Source organism: Sesamum indicum, linkage group LG10 (assembly GCF_000512975.1).
Source record: "Sesamum indicum cultivar Zhongzhi No. 13 linkage group LG10, S_indicum_v1.0, whole genome shotgun sequence".
NCBI classification, from domain to species: domain Eukaryota; kingdom Viridiplantae; phylum Streptophyta; class Magnoliopsida; order Lamiales; family Pedaliaceae; genus Sesamum; species Sesamum indicum.
Genome location: NC_026154.1, coordinates 14,822,748 through 14,844,366, shown reverse-complemented (window position 1 = coordinate 14,844,366; position 21,619 = coordinate 14,822,748). Strand labels below are relative to the sequence as shown.

At 34.7% G+C, this 21,619-nt stretch overlaps 5 protein-coding genes across 9 annotated transcripts in view; 2 read left to right on the top strand and 3 right to left on the bottom strand.

Moving 5' to 3' along the window:
* The window catches only part of LOC105172821 (putative pumilio homolog 8, chloroplastic), a 4,596-nt gene extending 3,662 nt beyond the window's left edge, over positions 1 to 934 (top strand). Inside the window, exons 5-7 of the mRNA XM_020697418.1 lie at positions 48 to 95; positions 630 to 733; positions 784 to 934. Of these exons, the coding sequence (XP_020553077.1) occupies positions 48 to 95; positions 630 to 733; positions 784 to 934 (303 nt within the window). The remainder of the gene's footprint in view (positions 1 to 47; positions 96 to 629; positions 734 to 783) is intronic.
* LOC105172601 (protein LNK1) lies at positions 4,055 to 9,097 on the top strand. 5 transcript variants are annotated; one of them, XM_020697138.1, is made up of 9 exons: positions 4,055 to 4,189; positions 4,753 to 4,863; positions 5,436 to 6,010; positions 6,091 to 6,406; positions 6,506 to 6,577; positions 6,842 to 7,507; positions 8,157 to 8,308; positions 8,516 to 8,651; positions 8,750 to 9,097. In XM_020697138.1, the coding sequence occupies exons 2-9, from the start codon at positions 4,840 to 4,842 to the stop codon at positions 8,834 to 8,836; spliced, it is 2,028 nt and encodes a 675-aa protein (XP_020552797.1). In that variant the 5' UTR covers positions 4,055 to 4,189; positions 4,753 to 4,839; the 3' UTR covers positions 8,837 to 9,097. The 5 variants fall into 5 exon arrangements, with proteins under 5 accessions (XP_020552797.1, XP_020552796.1, XP_020552798.1 ...); XM_020697137.1 differs by having other exon boundaries at positions 6,088 to 6,406; XM_020697139.1 differs by lacking the exon at positions 4,753 to 4,863 and having other exon boundaries at positions 6,088 to 6,406.
* On the bottom strand, positions 9,931 to 12,100 carry LOC105172600. The gene is made up of 4 exons (XM_011094115.2): positions 11,830 to 12,100; positions 11,571 to 11,691; positions 10,422 to 10,596; positions 9,931 to 10,291 (listed from the first exon to the last, which is right to left on the bottom strand). The coding sequence occupies exons 1-4, from the start codon at positions 12,028 to 12,030 to the stop codon at positions 10,072 to 10,074; spliced, it is 717 nt and encodes a 238-aa protein (XP_011092417.1). The 5' UTR covers positions 12,031 to 12,100; the 3' UTR covers positions 9,931 to 10,071.
* LOC105172599 (early nodulin-93-like) lies at positions 14,691 to 15,644 on the bottom strand. Its single transcript, XM_011094113.2, has 4 exons — positions 15,495 to 15,644; positions 15,286 to 15,347; positions 15,125 to 15,200; positions 14,691 to 14,895 (listed from the first exon to the last, which is right to left on the bottom strand). Exons 1-4 carry the CDS (start codon positions 15,580 to 15,582, stop codon positions 14,798 to 14,800), a joined length of 324 nt encoding a protein of 107 aa, XP_011092415.1. The 5' UTR covers positions 15,583 to 15,644; the 3' UTR covers positions 14,691 to 14,797.
* LOC105172598 (chlorophyll a-b binding protein CP24 10A, chloroplastic-like) lies at positions 17,375 to 18,496 on the bottom strand. Its single transcript, XM_011094112.2, has 2 exons — positions 18,145 to 18,496; positions 17,375 to 18,058 (listed from the first exon to the last, which is right to left on the bottom strand). Exons 1-2 carry the CDS (start codon positions 18,354 to 18,356, stop codon positions 17,509 to 17,511), a joined length of 762 nt encoding a protein of 253 aa, XP_011092414.1. The 5' UTR covers positions 18,357 to 18,496; the 3' UTR covers positions 17,375 to 17,508.

Sequence of the window (21,619 nt, the reverse complement as noted above, 5' to 3'; positions counted from 1 at the left end):
TCATCCATGAACTGCTCTCTGCTACGTACTTTGATCGGTTGCTTCAGGACCCACATGCAAATTATGTTGTTCAAACAGCTCTCCGTGTTTCTGAGGTACTCTATTCAATTGTCTACTATTTAGTTTTGCTTCGAATTTCAAGAATTTTGTACTCTATTTGAGCCATGGATTACCTCATACACAGCTTTCCCTTAATGGCGAAACCACCCTTATGCGGATTAAAGACAATGATGATATTGCTTCATGGTGGAACCACCACGATTCTTGTCAATCAAACCTTCTTTAATAAAATATCAAATCAAACACGATGACTGATTGTCTTAAGGTTAAGCTGCCAGAGGAGAATCATTTCATATTCAATATTTTTAACATGTTCTCTCATGTGCATGCAGTGTGTGAATCTATTCACAGAACCTAGCACGTGAAACGCATCTTCATAAATGTGTGGTGACAAAACTCGAATTCCGGACCTTTCGTTTGGCTTGATTCTAACACCATGTCGAATGACACCTCCCTCTTTCAAAAGTTTTAAGTTGTTAGAAGAAGAATCGTATAATATTTACTATTCCAAGATCTGTATTATCTCCTCATCATTCCAGAATTTGCTGATTCTTCCTTCTTGAAATCAGGGTCGTCTCCATAATTCTTTGGTCGCTGCTATCGAGTCCTACAAGGCAATATCAAGAAACAGTCCATATTCCAAGAGGATTTTCTCTCACAAGCTTCTCAAGAGGTGATCCATCCACTGTCTTTGTTCTGGTAAGTATATGTTGTTGTTCTCAGCCGGTTCTACATAAGGAGACTTGCCTTTCGTCGTGTTCATGCTTCAATTCTGCTCGCGAATACTCTATCATCATCGATGGACACCCTCTGCTTGAAACATGGAGATGTAGTGTACTATTGCTTTCTGTTGTCGATATATCGTCCAGAATAACGTTTTTATCTCCTAGCACGTGCGATGTTTACCGTTGGACTGTACAATATATATAGGCAGGATATTTTCTTGCAGCATTGTATCAGAGCAGAATTGGATATCACTCAATCTAATCTGTCTCTTCTTTCAGCATTGCTTAGTTTAAAATGCACTTTCTTAGAACACAGTCTGTACAAGTAGCGCTTTCTGTTGCTATGATTTGTTGTCATTACTTGCATTCATAATTAATAATTTCTCTATAATGACAACTTAAACTTAAACACAATTTTTGGTTATTATCATTTCTGTTGCATAATAAAACATTTCAAAAATAAATTGAGAATGTCTTACCTCCTCTTAAAAGCACATAAGCTCCAAACATCTTATCTTTTTGATATTATAACTTCTTTATAAAAAATAAATAAATAATCAAAAATTTCGAAACAATTTATAAGTTATAAAAACAACTTATAATATTTCAAAAAGTCCATACGCTCACTCAAATATATCTTTTAAGTTTCAATAACGTTATATAAATAATTAATGTAAAAAAGATAAATTCAGATATTGAAACTGCACGATAACTTTTTAAAACTCAAATCGTTGGTTGAATGAAAAATTAAGTGGGTTTTGGATTATTAATTCAAAGTTGTATGAATCGTGAGTTGACAAGTAATGTTTATATTTATGTGATAAGTAATTATTTAATTTATAAAAATAATTTTAAATAATAAATAATATTAATATATTCAAAAATCAATTTCTTTCTTTCACTAATTGATATCAAATATCCATATAATAACAAAAATTAAAACCAAACCAATAAAATACAAGCAATATTGCACAAATGGATAGAGAGAGAGAGAGAGAGAGAGAGAGAGAGAGAGAGAGAGAGAGAGAGAGAGAGAGAGAGAGAGAGAGAGAGGGTGGGAGAGAGATTACTTGCAAAATCAATCTTCTCAGTCATAGGTTGTTTTTTTTGGGGTGGGGGTAGCTTTCAAAAGGTCGGTTTCTTTGTTCTCTCTATGGCCTCTGCGCCTACATAATATGTAGTTATGGATAACGGATAGAACTGACCACCACCGCTAACATAACATGTCAAACACATCCTATGACTTTATTCCCACAAATTCTAGTTGGAATCCCTCAATTTTTTTATTTATATGATACAATATTAAAAAATTATTTATATGATAGAAATGAAATATTAAAAAATTATTCCAAATTGTACTAATAGTATTTAATATTCAATTAAAATTACGATATTCTAGATATACTAATTATTTGCATTATAACTCATTACAGGATTTGAGGATAAAGTAGAGGACTGATCAATTGTCTATTTGTTAATTAAAACATTGTAAAATTGAGGTAAGTGAATAATTAGTGCTATCTATATGTGTTTTTTTTGTTTTTTTTGTGATATTATTGTTATATAAGTCTATAACTCGAACTGAAACTGATTTATTTGGAAATGTATGAGTGGTGAATGATTTAATTTGAATGATTATGTTGTGAAAGTGAAATAAGAAAATATATTGAAGTATTACATTTGTTAAATGATTTACTGTTGGAGCAGGTAAATGAAAATGTGTCAATATATGATTTTATGTCATTAGCTGCTTACTAGAATAGTGATATGTGGAAATGAGGGAATGCTGAAAATTGAATATACTTGTGATGTGAATACCCCTTGAAGTTGTTGAATAACCTATGTAGCAAAATGAAAAGAAAAGAGCTATGATGCGACCTGATATTGATGAGCCTCCATGGCATGTCAATGGGATTCACCTAAACATTATATAATAAATGGTGAGATTGAGTTGATGGAGAAGAACACTATATCACTTTCTGGCAGAGTAGGAAAAGAGAAGTATAGTTGATTATCTTATGATGAGTTGACTGTGTTACGTGTTAAAGTTGATTATGTTGAGGTTAAATTAACTATATTTTATATATGTTGCTCATTTTGTCTTGTCTGGACTACACTTGATATACATATATAAATAGTGTCAGTTATTTGTTTACTGAGTTGCAGGCTTATTTCTCCGCTAACATTTTTCAGGTACAGATTTTTACCCACCAAGGACTAAACTTAAAACTTGTATTTCAGTGAGGTCGCGCCGGTATGTGATTTTCTCCGTAGTATGTAGTAATAATGGAAATCACGTTCCTAGGGTGTATAAGGTAATAAAATGTGGGTGACGTGCGAACTAATTATAAAAACTTTATCTCGCGGTGTTTTATATGTAGATGATGCGTCAATTGTGCCTGTGGCGATGATGTGATTACATGTGTATATATATACTCCACAGAGAATGAATTAGGTGTATAATTACATGTATAAATAGGGTTTATTCTAATTATAATATTTAGAGGAGATGTAGTTCTAGTGCCATTAGGGGGTGCTACAACGATCGTCTAACAAATACTCTTTACAACAGACTATTATGAGAGAGTATTTATTAGACCATCACTAATTCTAAAGGATGCTTATAATTTTTTAAATAATAAAAAAAATACTTATAATTATAATAGATATAAAGATAGCTATTGTAATTTATCTTTATAAAAAAAATTATTTTTCTACTTTTGGAAAAGATATTTCCTAACAAATCACCTCAAAAAGGGTCACTATCACCCAAAAAAAAAAAAAGAAAACATTAAAATAAACCCAATTTCATCAAATCAATCAGACATAGTCCATACCAATAAATAAATAAAGTAAAATAATAGTACAAGTGCAACACTAAAACAAGCAAACTACCAAAAAAGCCCACTAGCCCACTTGTACCTCCACTAAACAGCAATACCTTGTGCCCTACCCGGTTACCCGTCGCCCACCGGATCCCACAGCAACGTGTCGGCTTCACAATTACCCGGGTCACACGTGGACCAATGGGAAGGCAGAAAGAGATCGTATCTCAACCCGACCGGATCCCACAGCAACGTGTCGGCTTCACAATTACCCGGGTCACACGTGGACCAATGGGAAGGCAGAAAGAGATCGTATCTCGACCCAGACTCTCAACCACGAGTTCCGATACCCACCCGTCAGCTCTGCCGCCACTCCAAGCCACGTGGCGCTTTATGGCCAGCCAATTTATTTATTCAATGAACCATTTAAAAAAATTCGAAGAAAACTTTCTCCGTTGTGTGCTCTCTCTCTCTCTAGAACCTCCTAGATTTGGTGATTGGAAGAATCGGAGTTAGGGTTTATTGGACTGGTTTTGAGGAGTGAGGATTCCGCTGTAGGGGAGTTTGATTGATTTTCCGGTGAGTTTTCCGGCGAGCTTCGGTTGTTTGAGTTTTAGCTGCTGGCTGTTAGATGTTTGCTTTTTTAGAGGGTTTTTTGGTTGTTTAAATTTGTTAGTTCGTTTTGTGATTCATACTTGCTTGGTTGTTTGGGAATTCAAAACAAAAGGAAGCGATTGAAAAATGGAGATGATGGTTTTTTGGTTCTTTACCTGTAAAAAAATTTGGAAATCCGGAGAATTGAAATTTTTTTGTGCTTTTAGGAGATTACTTGTTTTGATTAATTATGTTGATCCATCTTGAAAATTTTAGTTAATTTTTTTGTGGGGAAATTTTTTTCTGGGTGGTGTATGCTCAATCCCTGTTTTTCTTAGTGTCTGTGCACTGGTAATCCCTATAGCTGACAAATCGAGGAACTTGGATTCTTTGGATGTTTTCTATTAGCTCAGCTAGTCGTCGGTCATTTTCATTTTTATTCTCTATCTCTGTTCCTTCTTTTCTTTTCTTTTTTCTTTTTTTCTTTTGGGGGTTGGGATCTTAGTGAATGGGTTCTAATTCCTGTTGGTTGGTTTGTTGTTTTGGAGGATCCTGAATTGAGGTCAAGGAAGAATTTGGTACGAAATATGAAGAGAACTGCATACAGTTTGAGTTCAGGCTGAGTGCTTCGAGAAATGTCAGACTTGTGCATGTATAATGTAACTTCCCTTTCTGATCTGCCGGAGTGTCTGATATACCCCTTTTTCAATTGTCTAGTTAGTTTTGCACTGTGTTAGTAGATGCTGAAAGAGGCAGCTCTTGATTATATGATATCTTGTATTATTTCGTGGTTGTTCTGGTATATATCGCTTATTTAATCTGTAAAAAGTTATCTAGCAATAATGAGCGCGTTGCTCAATTGAAGTATCAGTGTGACAATATATATATATATATATATATATATTTCTCATTTAATGGATTGTCTGTTAGAATTTTTTCCATATGATTTTCATGGAAATGTAGAAAGTTGATAAAAGTAATGGTACCGTGACGCATGTCTCACCCTTTGATGCAGATGTTAATTTGTTTTGATGAAGCATGACAAATTACTTGTTATATAAGCTTCGGCTATACCCTGATGTCGTGGATGCTTAGTTGGATAACTTGAATAATTGGCTTGTGTCCCATTGTTCACGAGTTCTCTTCCTAGCAATTTGGTCATTCTTTTACTCATTATCTGGAAGTATTCTCTGCAGTTATTACAGCTAAAATTTGGTAACTGCTGTTACAGTTTGAAGGTATAGCTTGGGATGAATTTTGCTTTAGTGGTGACCATATAGTGCCACATCCTGGTTCTAAAAGGCTTGATGAACATTTCATTCTGGGAGAAAGCCACAAGAAACCCCGACGTGAATTAACTAGTAGTTCTGATTACAGTGGAGATAGATCTGTTGAGGGATATGTGGACCAGGGGAGAGAACAAGGGGGATTTTCAAGTCTGAGTAAAAGAAGAAACAGTATGCTGGAAAAAGATTCATGGCCCCTACCAAAAAATCGTGCATTTACTTCTGAATCTGACAGCGACCCAGCAGAAGCATCAAGTTTAACTTCTGCTAATTCCATGCCGTCGAGTCGTAGCTTAAAGATCAATAGTGCAGGCTTTGATGTCTGTGGCCACAATAGCATTCTTGGTGACAAGACCTCCATAGTTGATAACAACTCTTTTAGTTATCCACTTGGTGGCATAAATCAGAACGGCTGTGATCTCAATTTCTTTGAAAATGCTGAGAACAAAGATTCTAGTGAATTCCTGTGTTATGGTTGGCCTGAAATAGGGAACTTTGAAGATGTTGACAGGATGTTTAGGTAATGATGAACTGTTTCTTTTTCAGGTTTCACTATTATCATATAGTTTTCACTTATAAATGTGCCCTGTCTTCCAGAAGTTGTGATTCAACATTTGGTCTTGGGGTCAGTAAAGAAGATGAGTTGGGTTGGCTATCATCAACAGATGATCTAGGAGGGTGCGGAGACTTGCTGAAGTTAGATGTTAAGTTTCCATGTCCAGAGCCAAATGTAATGGAAAAGATCTCAGAAAACCATGACTCCTCGAAGGTCTATTCTACAAATGATTCTGCTATGACTACACCCATTGGATACAAGAACAGTTCTTCGAACTCAGCGAAAACTGATTCCTATACGTCTTTTGTAATTGAACCTGCTCCACTTGATAGAAAAGATGGATTTATCCCTCACAGGCAGGTTAGTATATGTCTGAACCTGCTCCTCTGTTCTTTAGAGACTTGTTAATACTTTATGCCAGTAACTTAGAATGACGACTGCTGCATGATTGTTTTGAAGGGAGGAGCTAATGGAAAAATTCAGCCAGCAATTTCGATTAACAGCCCCTCAAGAACTGGTGGTGCTTCAATGGTACAGTGGGTTTTACTGATTATATTTATTTAAGGAATTAGTTTTCATGTTTTGATTTTTTGCACCCACTATCAAATAGGTCTCACTTGATTATCCCACAGTTATGGCTGCTGTTGTCTGGGGAGGAACTTGGGGGTTGTACAGTTATTGAAATTTCCGACTCTCTGTTCAGTTTTGATTCTATTTTAGCATATGTGAGAATTCAATTGAAAGTTCACCAATCAGAATGACTGTATCTAATTTATGTGTGATACTTTTTGGCAGAATAATATGCAAACAAAGCAAATCAATCTACAGAACCACTCTGGGGCAAGAAGCAACGAAGGTTATCTTGCAAATGGCACTTTCAGTCATATAAGTGGTCTAGCAAATGAAGTAATGCAGCTTCCTTCTCACCAGGCTTTCCGATCTGTTCATTTGGAACAGCAACAAGATGCTCCTTTTCCTGATTCTTGTAATTATTTACAGAATCCTATCTCTTATGTGTGTTCAGATAACAGTCATTTATCTGATCCAGCTTCAGTAAATGTTAAACCATCATCTGTCAAATCTGAAACTAATGGCTTAACATCTGTTTTGCCAAGAGACTCATCCCATACAACCCCGCAAGTGCAGTGTACCGAGAGTTTCCGTGACCCACCTTTTGAGGTCTCTGCTCTAGCAACATGTGAACAAGGAGAACGACAACATAGTTGTCAAAGTAGTCGATCTCTAATGGACAGCGGCCTAGAAAATGGAAATGTGACACTGCAGGCCTCCATGTTCAATCCTTTTTCAGTGGGTAAATATGAGAATCATAGTGATCCAGAAGGAGGCAGCTCAGGGACTCCAGCAGAATTAGGTTCCTTAAACATACAAGAACGAGCGGCATTGGATGATATTTCACTAGAAGCAGCTACTTTTCGCCAGCTTCAGCTTGTTATGGAGCGGGTATAACTTCCTTCCTGTTATAGAAAGCTTGCTCTGATATTTGACGTGTTATATAGGTTCATCTAGTTGCATGCTTGTCCGAAAAGCCGCACCTTTGCTTTGACATGTCTGTTTCATTTATACTAGGTTATCATGGAGTTGCTTTAGCAAATGGTCAATAAATGATCAAGGTGACGGAGTCCAGTTGGTTTAGCTGGAACGATGAATTGTTGCCCTTAGATTAACTTCTTTGTGTTTGTGAAACAAGATATGCGTCCCGTTTTTAATTTATCTATTTGGTCTGATTCTCGGGCATGACAAATTTTTGTCATCAGTGACAATAAGATGTTGAAGGAATGTCAAATGCATGAAAAACTTTAATAACATGGGCATTGCATCTTGGGAAAGTAAAAAGCATCTGGTGGAAGCTGCCCTAAAGCATTGACATCAAACTAGAATTTCCATGATGTTCAGGTTGTTAAACTTAAAATGTCAAGCAAAGAGCTCATAAAGTTCATGTCTTCTAGACTGAGTCACCAGATTTGCAGTACATGTCAGTGTGGATGGGTTAAGAGTCCAAAATTAATAATTAGAATACAAGTCTTAAACTGCTATATCCTGTTATATATTCAGCTACTTGGAGACTAAATGTGATGCATTCTTGATGTAGTTGGATTTGAGAACAAAGTTATGCATAAGGGACAGTTTGTACCGTTTGGCTCAGAGTGCTGAACAAAGACATAACCATGCAAACCTGCATGCTGGTTGTGGAGATAAAAGAGATGCCACAAATGAAGCCTCTGTGGCTGAAGGAACGGACAAGTATGCTACCTCTTTACTGATTCCTTTATCTGTCTTTTTTATGCAAAGTTCAAGCAAGAAGTGCTTAGTTGCATGTGCTGATGCTCATACATCAATTGAGACACAGAAATCATTCTTCCACTGATTTAACTGTAAAAAGTAGACATTTTTTGTATGTTTCCTTGTGTTCTCTTATTATTGATGTTGTCCAATGACTTTTCCTAACAGGTGCACCGGTTTCATGGATATGGAAACAAATACAAATCCTATAGATCGTTCAATCGCACACTTATTGTTTCACAGGCCTTCAGGTCAATCTAACCCACCTCCCCATGATTCATCTCGTTCCAAGTCATCTAGTGCGGTGAGCTTTTATTACATGTACCATAGATACGACTTGTATATAATGATCCATGCAAAATCTTATCATGGGACCACATTGACTTCTTGTGTTATGAGCAGGTTCATGGGTCTGTTGCTAGTCCACCTGTATGGGCTGAGAATTTGGTAGGCAAAGAAACCTTTTTTGAAGTAGAGAAGGTCTCTTGATCGGTTGATTGCTTGTACTACAGTGATCGAGAGAATATTGCTTCAGCAGAGTGAAATTGCCATGCACCATGTACAGAAATGCTCTCCAGCATAAAAGACAGATTATCTCATATTTCTTATGTCATATTTTAGTTTTTCTTGTTTTTAATCTACTTTCGTGCCCTTTGTAACAGTTTGATAAGTTATTCCATTTTCTGGAGAATGAATTTTTCTGATGTTGCCATCTCTAAGTTCACTATTCTGTACCTGCTGGTGTGATCTCTATTAGTCCTGTGTGTTATGTAATCCCAATTGCTTTGGTTTCATGGGACCCCTCAAGTACTAAAATTGCATCTGGGCTCAGTTTTCTGAATCGATAACATGGACGATCCAATTAGATCTATCTTTTACGATGTGATAATATAATCTGCACACAAAGTTGTTAAGATTTCCAGAACTTGACATTTGGATACATAAAATAGTCTTCTTGGTGTTTCTTGTTCACTATGAACGTTCCTGTTCCCAGTTCCAGCCATGGCGATCTGTAGACCTAAGGGGCCATTTCACGGCAGTTCCTAGATTTTTGGAGAATCCATTATCTTTATTTCCTAGATTTCTAGAAAATCTTACTGTGTTCATCAAACATGAAATTTCCTTTATTATTGATGTGTCACACAGAATGCAAATGAGTTTAGATTGTGCACTCTATAGCACTGTAGCATCACAGAGATTGGAGGTATATTGGCAAAGAAGAAATGTTTAGAGCCCGGGCCAACAATGAAGAAAGAGGTTTGTGCTCCATTCCACCCTATCCCAGGGAGTCCCACATCTCAATGGCTGCGGTAGACCCCTTTCTGTCAGTAGTCCTGCCCAACCTCACTTGAGGAAGAATACACACATGCAGAGCATTCTGCGGTGTATGTACGAGGTCACTTTCAGATGAGCTTTGCAATCACTATCCAGGTGAATTCCAAAAGTAACGTTTGAAGCTGTAACTCGTATGCTAGAACTTCCTCTTCACTCCCTCCCAATGGTTAGTCAACTCTTACAGGAGGATATCCTGATGTTAGATTTAGTGGCGATATATGCTATACCAAACCACAAGGGAAGAAGAGTGATTAAATGACATGGAAACCAAGACAGACAAGAAATTTTGGCACTACATGCTCCCTGAGTGTGTAATTACTGAAGCAGGTCGTTCAGCAACATGTTTCGAGGTTCTACAACTTTAAACCTAAAAATATCAAACAGCACTGCTAATCAAACTGCTGCCGGAGTTGCATCTCTGTTTCACTTTTCCATGTTGCATGTGAGGATTGGCCCTTCATTCTCTTGCTCCTTTCTTTATCTTTAATGGCCGAGCCCTTCTTCTTCACAGGTTCTTTATCTGAGTCCACAGGTCGGTCACTGCAAACTGGACAGACTATCCCTTTTGTATGAGAGTAAGTTTTAGGAACTCCACATCTCACACACATCCTGCAAGCATAATGGACAAGGCAAGCAAATATTATATATTTAAGTACTATGCTATCATTTATTCAAAATGTTGTGAACTTGACTGGTTTCACAAGATGTGATATTCAGCAGAAGATGGTGGAATACAAACCTCAAGAGCTCAGCTGCATCTTCTGCACTGGGGTTGCTAACAGTTGGCATGCGTCTTCCTCCTTGTGCAGTGGGTGTAGAAGCACCACTCTGGCCTTGCGAGATGTTGCTTCCAACATCACTTCTGACTCTCTCATGTATTCCGACCAACTGAGGCTTAGACTCCACTACAGCGCCTACCAATAACAAAAGGCAAAGTTGAGAAGTGTGGAGCTGTATCCAAAGAAAGTAGTAAGAAGCATGAGGAGATAATACTAGCTCTCCTTCCTAATTTGGTTCCATCAATAATTTTGCGTTTGAGGGCATCATCATGTTTCTACCCTGGAAATACCAAATAATAAACATAGTGATGATGGACAATTGTGATCACTGGACACCACGCCTGGAACTAAACAAAATGAATGAAGCGGGCCAGCAAGGACATAGTCCAACAAGAAATAATAGCTCGTTGTAATTGTATTTCATGCCAATACTACCAGTGAGTGTTCAGTGCTCTGCCACATTAGGATATGTTTAAAATTTAGTCTTTGCAGATATATGAAGGAGTGAGACAGGGCTGATTCTGAAAATAAACCAGATGCTAGAAAACCCCTGCTTTCACATTACCTTCAATTACATTTTCAAACACATGCAGTTAAAGCCCGACTAGAGGCCGGGATGAATCATGCATGAAGTTGTGAGAGCAGGGTTTTGGGCAAATGCGGTATTCTCTTATGAAATAAAAGAATAATAGATGCTATGCGATACATCTTACTGCATCAATGAGGCGAACATCATTAAAGACCTAAACCTATTGGACCAGCTAATATTGCAATCTATTTCATCATGCACCTTACTTATTTATACACATACTGTAAAACCACAAAGAAAGTAGGAGAAGAGAATCAAGCAGCATATTGGTCCAGATTTACAATGACATCCATCAAAAACTATAGTCCACTTCACTGTCAAACAACATCATGAGAAAGACATTCATTACTTCCCTGAAACCTGACTTTTCTCATTTCGCTACTACTCATCATCTTACACAAGAGGGCAGACGAACTCTAGGTCCTATGTTTAAAATTCCACGAACACCGAACAACTTGCAAAAGACTAGATATTAGAACAAGAACTGCAAATAAAGCTGCGCAGAGATGAAGTTGCTTACCCGAAGGCAAATCCTTCTTTTCTTTACGATTTCTCCTACCACCATGCTTCCACCGCTGCCCATCCTCTTTCGCTGCATCCTCTTGAACGGAATTGTTCAGAAACTGCGGCGGCCCTGAAATCTCCAATAATTTTTCCCACCAAATAAGAAGAACAAAAAAGAGAGAGAAAACATACATGGGCAAGATCTCGAGCAAAACCGTAGACTTAAAAAATACAAAACACAAACATATTTGTGCAACAAAATTTCCGATATTTACTTCGGAGAAAGCGTCAAAAGCGGAGGGCAAGGCGGAAGAAGAGGGGGGATTTGGATCGAACAAGGGTTTGTAGGAACGGCTAGTCCTCGGAACGGCGTCGGTTTCCTCATCATCGGAGGAGATTTCCTCTCGCGATAATTGCTGTTGATCATCATCCTCTTCTTCAGCTGAGGAGTAGCCTTGCAGCAGAGCTAAGCTCATCGTTTCGATTCTCTCTGCTACAGATATGCCAGAATCCGTCGCTCCCAGATATTTCAGTTTAGGGTTACGAATTTAGTCAAACCATTCATTTTGTGAAAAAAAAAAAAGACAAATTATTTGTTTTATATATCTATAATACTTTAAATAGAAAAGACCACATAATGATACTATCACACTAATTTTAAATCTCAACAATTACATTTTTAATTAAATAATTTATATATATTTTTTAATAAAAGTGACTCCACGTTGTTTTAGTACTATTCTACTATATATATATATTTTTTATCAATAAAGTTTGGAATAATGATACTTTCTTTTCTCGAAGTTTGGTGCAATTACGTATTGATATTATATGATTTAAAAAATTTGATATAATTATGTAATAAAAAAATTAGTTTATCGGCGTTAAAACGACATGTCATGACAGGCATTATTATTGTTGTTGTTGGTGTTTTTATTCTTTTGTTTGATATTAAGTTTTTGTACTAGTTGTCACTACAAGAAAATATGATTTTAGTGGTAAACTATCAAGCGATAATTTTAAAATTATCGTTAATAATATATATTAAGTGATTTTAATTTTTATCTTGTCACTATATAATTATTAGTGATAAAAAATAGTATAAAATTGTAACTAAATACAATTAGTGACACATCTATAGTGACAACGTAAAATAATGACAACTATTATTTATTGTTATTGGATCATCACTAATTGTTTAGTGATAACTTTGTACACAATTTTTTGTCATTAGTTCATGTTAATAATAAATTTTATTAAATAAGAATAATTATTAAAATTATGAAATTTCTTACTGTGGCAAAATAAACAATCTCGCCACTAAATATATATAATCAGTGATAATATTAAAGTTGTCATTTGGTATTTTTTGTCACTAATATTCTATTTTCTTGTAGTGTGTTAGGGCTCGAGGGGTTTTTTTTTTTTTTTTTTTTTGAATTTTTTTTTTTTCCCATTAATTTATTTTTCAATATTTCTAAATCAACTAATATGTTTAAAGTAAATAGACAAACAAGATACTATTATTAAAAACAACTATTTTTGTGAACAAAATATCATCCTACTAATATATCCTTACTTATATTTATTTCTTTCATACATAATTATTTTTTATTAATTATTTATATCAATACGTTTTTATTTATGTATATACTTAGAATCAATTTTTTTGGTCGATTTTGATTAATTATTTATTTTATATATTTTATAATTCAATTAATTAATAAATATAAAAATATAAATTTTACATACTCGTTGAATGAGTTTCAGTTTCTAGTTATTAACTAGAAAAACATGCTAGAAACATCAATTAAGTTTTTACTAAATTGTCTGATATTTATGATTTCTGGTTTATGATGAACAAATTCATTTTTTATAGTGAAATAAAAGATGATTGAGAGAGTGTGATATATTTTAAGGTAATTACAACAACTTATCTTGAAATTTGATATAATTACAAGATACCTTCTTATCGTTTGGAAAATGATCAAATTTCTCTTGATTTTAACGATCGTCTAACAACTAATCAAATCTGTTAGTATCCGTTAGGTTTTCATATATTTTTTTACAGTGAACAGACCAAAATGCCCTTATAGAGTATGAATCATAATTTTACTTATTCTTAAAAATATTTTAATTTTTTGGACTAAGTGGATATTTAAATTGATAGTTTTTCAAATTTAACTTTTTTTTTTTAAAATACAGTAATGTAAAGTTAACAATTCCAAACTCTTATTCAAAAATTACATAATTTTATCAAACATCAATCCAATATTTATAATTTTTTAAACTATAAAAAAATATTTATAATAATGTCAAATTTCAAGAAACTTGTTTTAATTTACCCTATATTTCAAGAACTCTTTGGAATTATATTGGTTGATGGATCTTTCTATATGGTACTTTGATTTTTTTTCTTTTTTTTTTGGGGGTTGGGGGGGGGGGTTAGACTTTGCAATTTCAGAATCAAGAACGGATGTTCTCCCCATGTTATATTGCTATAAAATAGTACACAAACCACACAATATCACCCTCCTTCCTTTTTCTAGTTTATATTTTTTGTTCGGATTAATTGCATTTCACTCCCTTCTCTGATGTGAAGTTTAATTATACAATTATCCTTTATTTTTTTATAAATTATAAATACACCCCTTTAGGGGTATTAATTAGTATACCATAACTTATAGGGGGGTCCTTGAGGAAAATTTTGCAACTGAATAGGGGAATGCAATTGTAGTTACAATTACAACCTCAAGGGATGCACTTGTAATTTCACAAAGAACAAATCGTATTTATGTAATTAAACTTAATATCAAGGAGTGTCAACGTAATTGTAAAAGTGTAATTTACCCTTTTAATATTAATTTGTAGTTAGATTACTGTATGCAACCATTCATACTATACTATTATAAAGAAAAGAGGTGTTGCAGATACAACATAATTATTTTGATACCACTACGCTAATTTTTCGTGATCCACAAAATGAGATAATTAACTTATTTAACTTTTTAAATTTTACTTTAATTTAATTGTCCAATTAATGTATTTTATTCTTATTTATGATATATCTTAAAGTGTGAAAAATTATTTTTTATATTCATGCAATGAGAACGCGCCACGATGGCTACCATATATATAACAACTGGGAAGAAAAGCAAATTTTATTTATCTATATATTGATGATCAAACAATATATGAATATTACAGAACATTCAGACAAACCCTAAAAGAAGAAAAAAGAAGTCAAGCTTCAACGGTACTGTGTTGTCCCTTGAAGGAGTTTCGACGAGCTGTTGCCAGAACAGTCTTGTCTGCTACAATGAAATAAGCCATTCCTCCCACTGTCATAATTCCATCGATACGTTCTATGTTACTCCTCAAATATAGTAATAACATTGACTCTGATTGACATTAAGTCTAATTATACAGACAATATATATTTAAAAAAATAAAGTACGGGGAGCATTTTGTAATTTTTTAAAATTAATAGGTTTTGTTGTAATATAATATGGCCCAAGTTGAGGGATATTTGTGCAAATATCCTTTTTTCTTCAAAGTAATTATACTAACCTGTGGAGATTATAAGAGCTTGTGCAGTGGGGTTGAGGTTGGCTCTTGCCCATGGCACCATTCTTGCACTTGCCAACTGCAATTATATATACATTCACACATATTAATTATTTCGAGCAACATTAATTCAAGAATCCATGTAATAAGGTGGAGGAACTTACCGTTGGAATAGCAGCCGCGACAGTGGCAACCACGGCCGCTTTAGCGCCTGCAACAACACCTTCTGCAAACACACAACACGTGTATATAGATCACTATAATTTCAACAGACGAGAGCAAAAACATAAAAACATAGTATCAGAATCATCATCAATTGATGTATATATGATGTAGATGAATGAAGAGAGAGGAGTAGTAAATATTGTGGTACCATGAGAACAACGTTTGGCACTGGCTAGCTTTTGGTCGAGGGAAGCCAAAGTGCAAGAGCCATCAGCAGCTACAATATTGTTGGCCATGTTGTAATAATACTCTACGTAGACGTTTATTAGGTGTGTAATTGATGTAAGAAGGTGGTTGGGTATTTATAACAGTTGAAGAGACGGAATTTGATGGTTTTTTTTAGTGTCGGAATTGGAGCAAATTGTTTTGTTTATGTTGGTCGGTTGATTCCTTCAGTCTGCTGCTTTTCCACATTTGTCAGAAAATGCTGGTAATATTCTTAAGTTCATTTAACTTGAGCCCGAGTTATATTTGAACTTTTATTATTATTTTTATTTGAAATAATCAACAATTACTAAATAAAATAACTCGATTATAATTATTTCCGTCAAATATCAATACTTAACAAAAATAGTTACAACAATTGTACCATAATCAATAATATTAGATAAATATACCTAAATAACACATACTATTACAATAGACAACACAATAAGATCTATAACTCTCAAACGGGGTATGCTTTTAGTCCATTTAATTGGGTCCAAATACACCTGGAACAGAGCGGAACCATGGAATGTTCGAGTATGAGGCATTTGATATAAAAGTCTTGTGTTCGACTCGTTAGGTTGTCTCTGGGGTATAACAATTCAATTATTTGGACATGTTAGTTTCTAATTACTGAAAAATCTAATGTATTTATTTTTCCTTACTTTAATGTAGCATGAAGTTGCAGAACTGTTCCTGCAGCTTTGTATATCCTTTTTACCCACTGGTTTTCCAGCAAACCAAATAAATAGCAGAAACCATGGGTGAGACTTGAGCCACTCATCTGGATTTTGCCCAACGGTCTGGATCTGGAGTTGAGAAGAATAAAGAACATTGTTTAATTAATAATCCTCAATTGAGTAATAATATGTTGTCGGACAAAAAAACAAAGTTGTTGGCGGTTTTAGGTTTTTTTATTAATAGAGTATTCCAGGTCGTTTAAGGCTAACGGCTCCAAGTTACAGAGAAGTCGTTGCTCAAGGATTTTTCCTGAAGGTTTTTATGTTATTGGGAAGTTGAGTTTTTCCTTTTAGCGTTTGAAACATTTTGAAAAGCTATGCTGCTTGCTAAACTTACGCCTGCCATTTATGAAGTCCTAAAACTGTCACAAGGGTACTGTCTCTCATCTGATAAGTGAACTGTGAAGCATAGGTGCTGAATCGTATCTTCTATTTGGATTGTTTAGTCAAGAAAGTAGTTCTTGGCAAGTGTATGAAGAGAAATCTTCACAAGTGCTGTTATAAGCATAACTGAAAACAATGTTGGCACTTACAGCTACTCTTTCCATATGCCACTAAGTTCCAATAGGCTTTTCTTCTCAAAATTTGTGTTTGTGCAAGAAGTGATGCATATGCTATTGATGACCTCCGGCAATTGCCAGATTCAGAAAGCCGGTAATTGCAGGAGACACCTTAGTAATGAGAATGAACCTCGTCAAGCTGCAGAAACACTTTGGAATAGTGAAGATGGAAGGAAAAGCATACATCCGTGGTGAAGTGGTCTGTAAGGGTGAGTTCTTGATGGCAACTGGCATGGGTTATCTTATCTGCCTTCATTATAGTCTCTGTGCACCAATTGATTATAGTTTCAACAATCTTTGCAACGGCTTCCCCATTTTCCAAGAGTTGGATAGGAGCTCAGGTTAAAATTCTAAGACCGAGTTTCTGATAACTATAAGTGGCAAGAAGATTGCTTAGCATTGATTCAACTTCCCACCAGCCTACTTGAATGATTGAATCTCAAGGTTTCTCATCGTTTTCAAATCTAACATCTTTTCTCTGCTGTTTTTTACGGCATCTTAATTGTTATCCACCACATCTATTTTGTTCACTGAAATGCAATGCTCGTGTATATTTCAAGAATTCTGAATTATCCTGAGGTTAACGCTGAGCATGAAAATGATTGATTGAGCTACTCTCTACACTGCGAACGCAACAATGTTGCAGATGAGGACCTTACAAGCCAAGAGCTCCAAGGGGTGTTTTCCCTTGCCCTGCCTCAAAGTAGAAGATCAGCATGGCCAACATAGCAATTCTGGCATGCTTAATCTCTGCGAGTTTCAACCTCTCAAGCTTGTCAGCATCAGCTATATAAACTCCATCTTTTAATGTACCGGCAAAGCCCAGTGGATCAAAGAACTTCCCACCAGGGTAGCCTTGGTCGCCAGTGGCATTGGCAAAATTCTCGGCAGTTCTTGACCAGGGAGTGGCCCATTCGACTGACTGCGACTCCGGGTTGAAGAAATCCACCCATCTCTTGCTCTCCACCCACCCCATGAGCAGGAGCTGAGTTCCAAGGAGGGTGCCAAATGAGAAAGGCGCCACGGCACCAGGGGCGGCCCCGGCTTCAAACCACGGGATGCCGCTCCATGCCTGGCCGACGAAGATGCCAACAACTGCCGCCATCGCCCACCGGCCATGGATGAGCTCAGCCTCTCTGTACCATTTCAAGAATGCTGGATCCTTTCCGAGGCCTAACGGGTCGAAACCATAATCTCCAGGGAGTCTGTAAATCATTCATATAGCTTTTAGCTAAAGAAAGCCTAATAGCAAGAGGAAGAATTCAAGAATTTCATCGAAAAGAAAACTCACGAGCCATCGAGCCACTCGGGATCGATGAAGCTGCCGCCACCTTTAACCGCCGGGATCCAGGACTTCTTAGGGGCGGCAGCCACCACAATGAGCCTCTTGGGAGCTGCAGAGCCACCAACTTTGGTGGCGATCGGGGCGGAGAGCAAGGCCGCCTGGCTCTTGTTGCCACCAGTCAAGAAGCCATTTACCAATGCAGCAGAAGTGGAAGCCATTTGATCTCTTTTCCTCTTTGTTTCTCTATAAAAAATTTTGGTCTTAAATCAGGGTGGCAGTGCCTGTCGATGGAATCAAAAGGAGAGTCGTGTGGGGATCTAAGGAGGATAAGTGAAATCCAGACATAGAATCTGAGAAGTTGCATGGATAGATTTCTGACCAATGAGATCAACGTGTCCATCTACACCTTCTAACACGGTGGCATCCACGTCTACAACATCTGGTCCTCTAGTTTTGGTCTGCTCCAACGGACTTGACGATTGCCATAGGCTCAGACATCGGGTTAAATTTTAGTTTTTACTATTAAATTCCTCTATTTTATACTTCATTTAAATATATGCAATACATTATTAAATTACTAAATCGAAAAATTTATTATCTAAATAAGATCTGGTCGAATCTAATTAATTATACAATAAATATAATATATTTATTGAATCGTACATGTAACTATAAAAAAAAAGTAATTACACAACATCACCGGCCTACGTAATTAAGTTGAAATACACGACTTTTGATGCACTCAAAAAATTCAATTTTTCTATTGGGATTTTCGATAGAACTAATTCTTTGTACTAGTATCGTAAATTAAATCAACAATAAAATTGATATCGTATTGATATGATTTGAATATTCTCATCATTTGCTAATTTTATACTGAATGCAAATAAAAAAAAATATTATAGTGAATGAAGAAAACAAAAGAATGGTAATAATAATAATAAAAAAAAACTATTCTGAAATAGAAAATAGAAAATACAAAAAAAAAAAATTTAAAAAATGGGAGGAAAATGTGGTGAGAAGAGGAAAGTAGTGAGTGATGATGATAGGCTATAGGCACCGAAAGTTGATGGGCATGGCGTGGTTTGGAGGGCCCTTCACCAACCACGCTTTTAATTCATTTCATCAAATGTGAAGCCCACTTTCTTAAATCATAGCATGCACCCCCCCATCTTGGAATCTTTAATACACGCTTTTTCACGAGATTGCAATACAATACCATCATCTCATTCTCATGTGATCGAAAAAATAATTCACACTACAACTTTGAAAATTTTTCCAATTCCCATCTTTCGTAATGACTGTCAATCATGTGACCATAATATATTATGACACTCCACATGTTTCTTTTTTTTTTTTTTTCTTATTTATTACAAAAAAGATTGAGAGGAATTTTGTTCTTTTACTTTGGACGAGGTTGATGCTGTGCTATATTTGTGTTGTAATAATAGATAGCGAATTATATCTGTTAATACGTCTTAACAGTAAATGTTATTCTCGGACCGTCAAATTTTAGGTACTATAAAAGGTATAATGTTTGTCGTACTTTTAATATGCGTTTGATTAATTATCAAGATATTTGGTGGGTTTAAGTAAAAGTCCTAATCTGCGTTTGTCTTCCAACACATTAAGATACTAATTCTTAATAGACTCGTGACATAATGTATTTATAAATCTATTATAAGGGGGTTTAATGTAATTTACCCTCCTTATGATATTGTTAATGAGTAAATTATTCTCTATAAAAAAAACAAAAAAAATTACTCTCTGTGTCTAAAAGGGATAAATTGCTTCATTTTAAAAAACATAAAAAGATAGTTTACTAATTCCTTTTTTCTTTCACATGAGGTGTTTTGCATTTTTTCCTATTGTAGGGATGGAGATCGCTGCTGCGCAGCGCTCAAACGCAATCTTCCATGACGGAACTTTATGGTTCCGCCTCTACTTTGCGATTTACATAATCCTTCAACGTGATAGTATGATCTACGTGAGTACTGTTTTTTTTTTTTTTTTTTATCCCCAATTTTAGAGGAAATATTGGAGAAAGATACTCCATTTACTATTTTTTTAAATGATTGGAAACATTTAATTGGAAGGATATATATTGTGGTAAAGGCATAGAGCTTAAAATAGCATAAAGTTCCTAAAGAAAATTATGTAACATTAAATATGAATGGGGCATGAAGGAATAAAGGGGTGCGCATGGTGAAGGATTAACAACAATGATTGCCCTCACAATCAAGTACGGCTCAACCATTGTCAAAAATATTAGAAATTTAATAACTTAGATAGCAATATTTCTAGAATTATTAAATTTTTTTTTTCTTAATAATGGTAGAAGAATTTAACAAATTTTTCTTAGTGGTTAAAATGAGAAATTAGAGTCGTCAGTTCATTCGAATATGTAAAACAGACAGATCAAACATAAATATACCGTGATATAGACAATTCAAATACTGATCCGAACTTAATTCTATATTGCAAAATCGGCTATATATTTTATTGCATTTAATAAATGCACACTATACATATATAAAAAAAAATCAGATCGTTTATTTTATTTAAGAATATTTTACAAACGTGGCTAAATAAATTAAATGTAGCAACAAATGCAATAAAAATTCAATCCGATACTAATGACAATAAGGAAGAGTTTCAACTTTCAAGTCATTATTTTTGGCAAAATCATTGAATTATTCCTTAAATCACATATCATTAGATGAGTTTGCTTTAGAAAATTGGATTTGGATTTGCCTGTTTAAAGTTGGACAAAAGAATTCAACAATAATTTGACATCATTTTCTCCAGATATTGATCTAATCACCATTTACAACTCTGTTTATTATAATTTTTGCTTTTTTTAAATAAGTATTAATATTGATTTTTCTTTATATAAATATAAGATGCTTACAATTTATGTCGACTCGTTTCGACTTATTTTGACATATATAGTAATGGGGTGTTTTTAATTATTTCTCGTCATATTTTAAAAACAACAACATGTGATGCTGTAAATAAGACGTCGATGTATTTCTGTTTGAGTAATGAAATTAAATTCTTGTAATTATGAAATTATAAATTCAAATCTTTTTTTCTTTTTATTATCAATATATGAGTTTTTATTTATTATTTAAAGAAAACCACTATAAGTTAAAACAAAGATTAAAATCATAACTTATTTCTAAAAATATTTAGAAATTATTATTATTTTTGGTTTATAATTTTAATATATATATATATATAAATAATAATTAGCCGACGTATTGTTGGGGAGTCAAATTTCCGTGCAAAAGCTGAGTCACATCACTTTTCTACTGCTCAAAATCAAATGCAACAATTTCAAATACTGTTGTGGTCAAGAAAAAGAAAAGAAAAAAGAAATCATTTTAAATAAAAATATTTATTTTAAGAAATTTTTGTGTCTTCTAAATAATACGATAAATAAATTCATACATATTATTAACATTTATAGAATAATTAG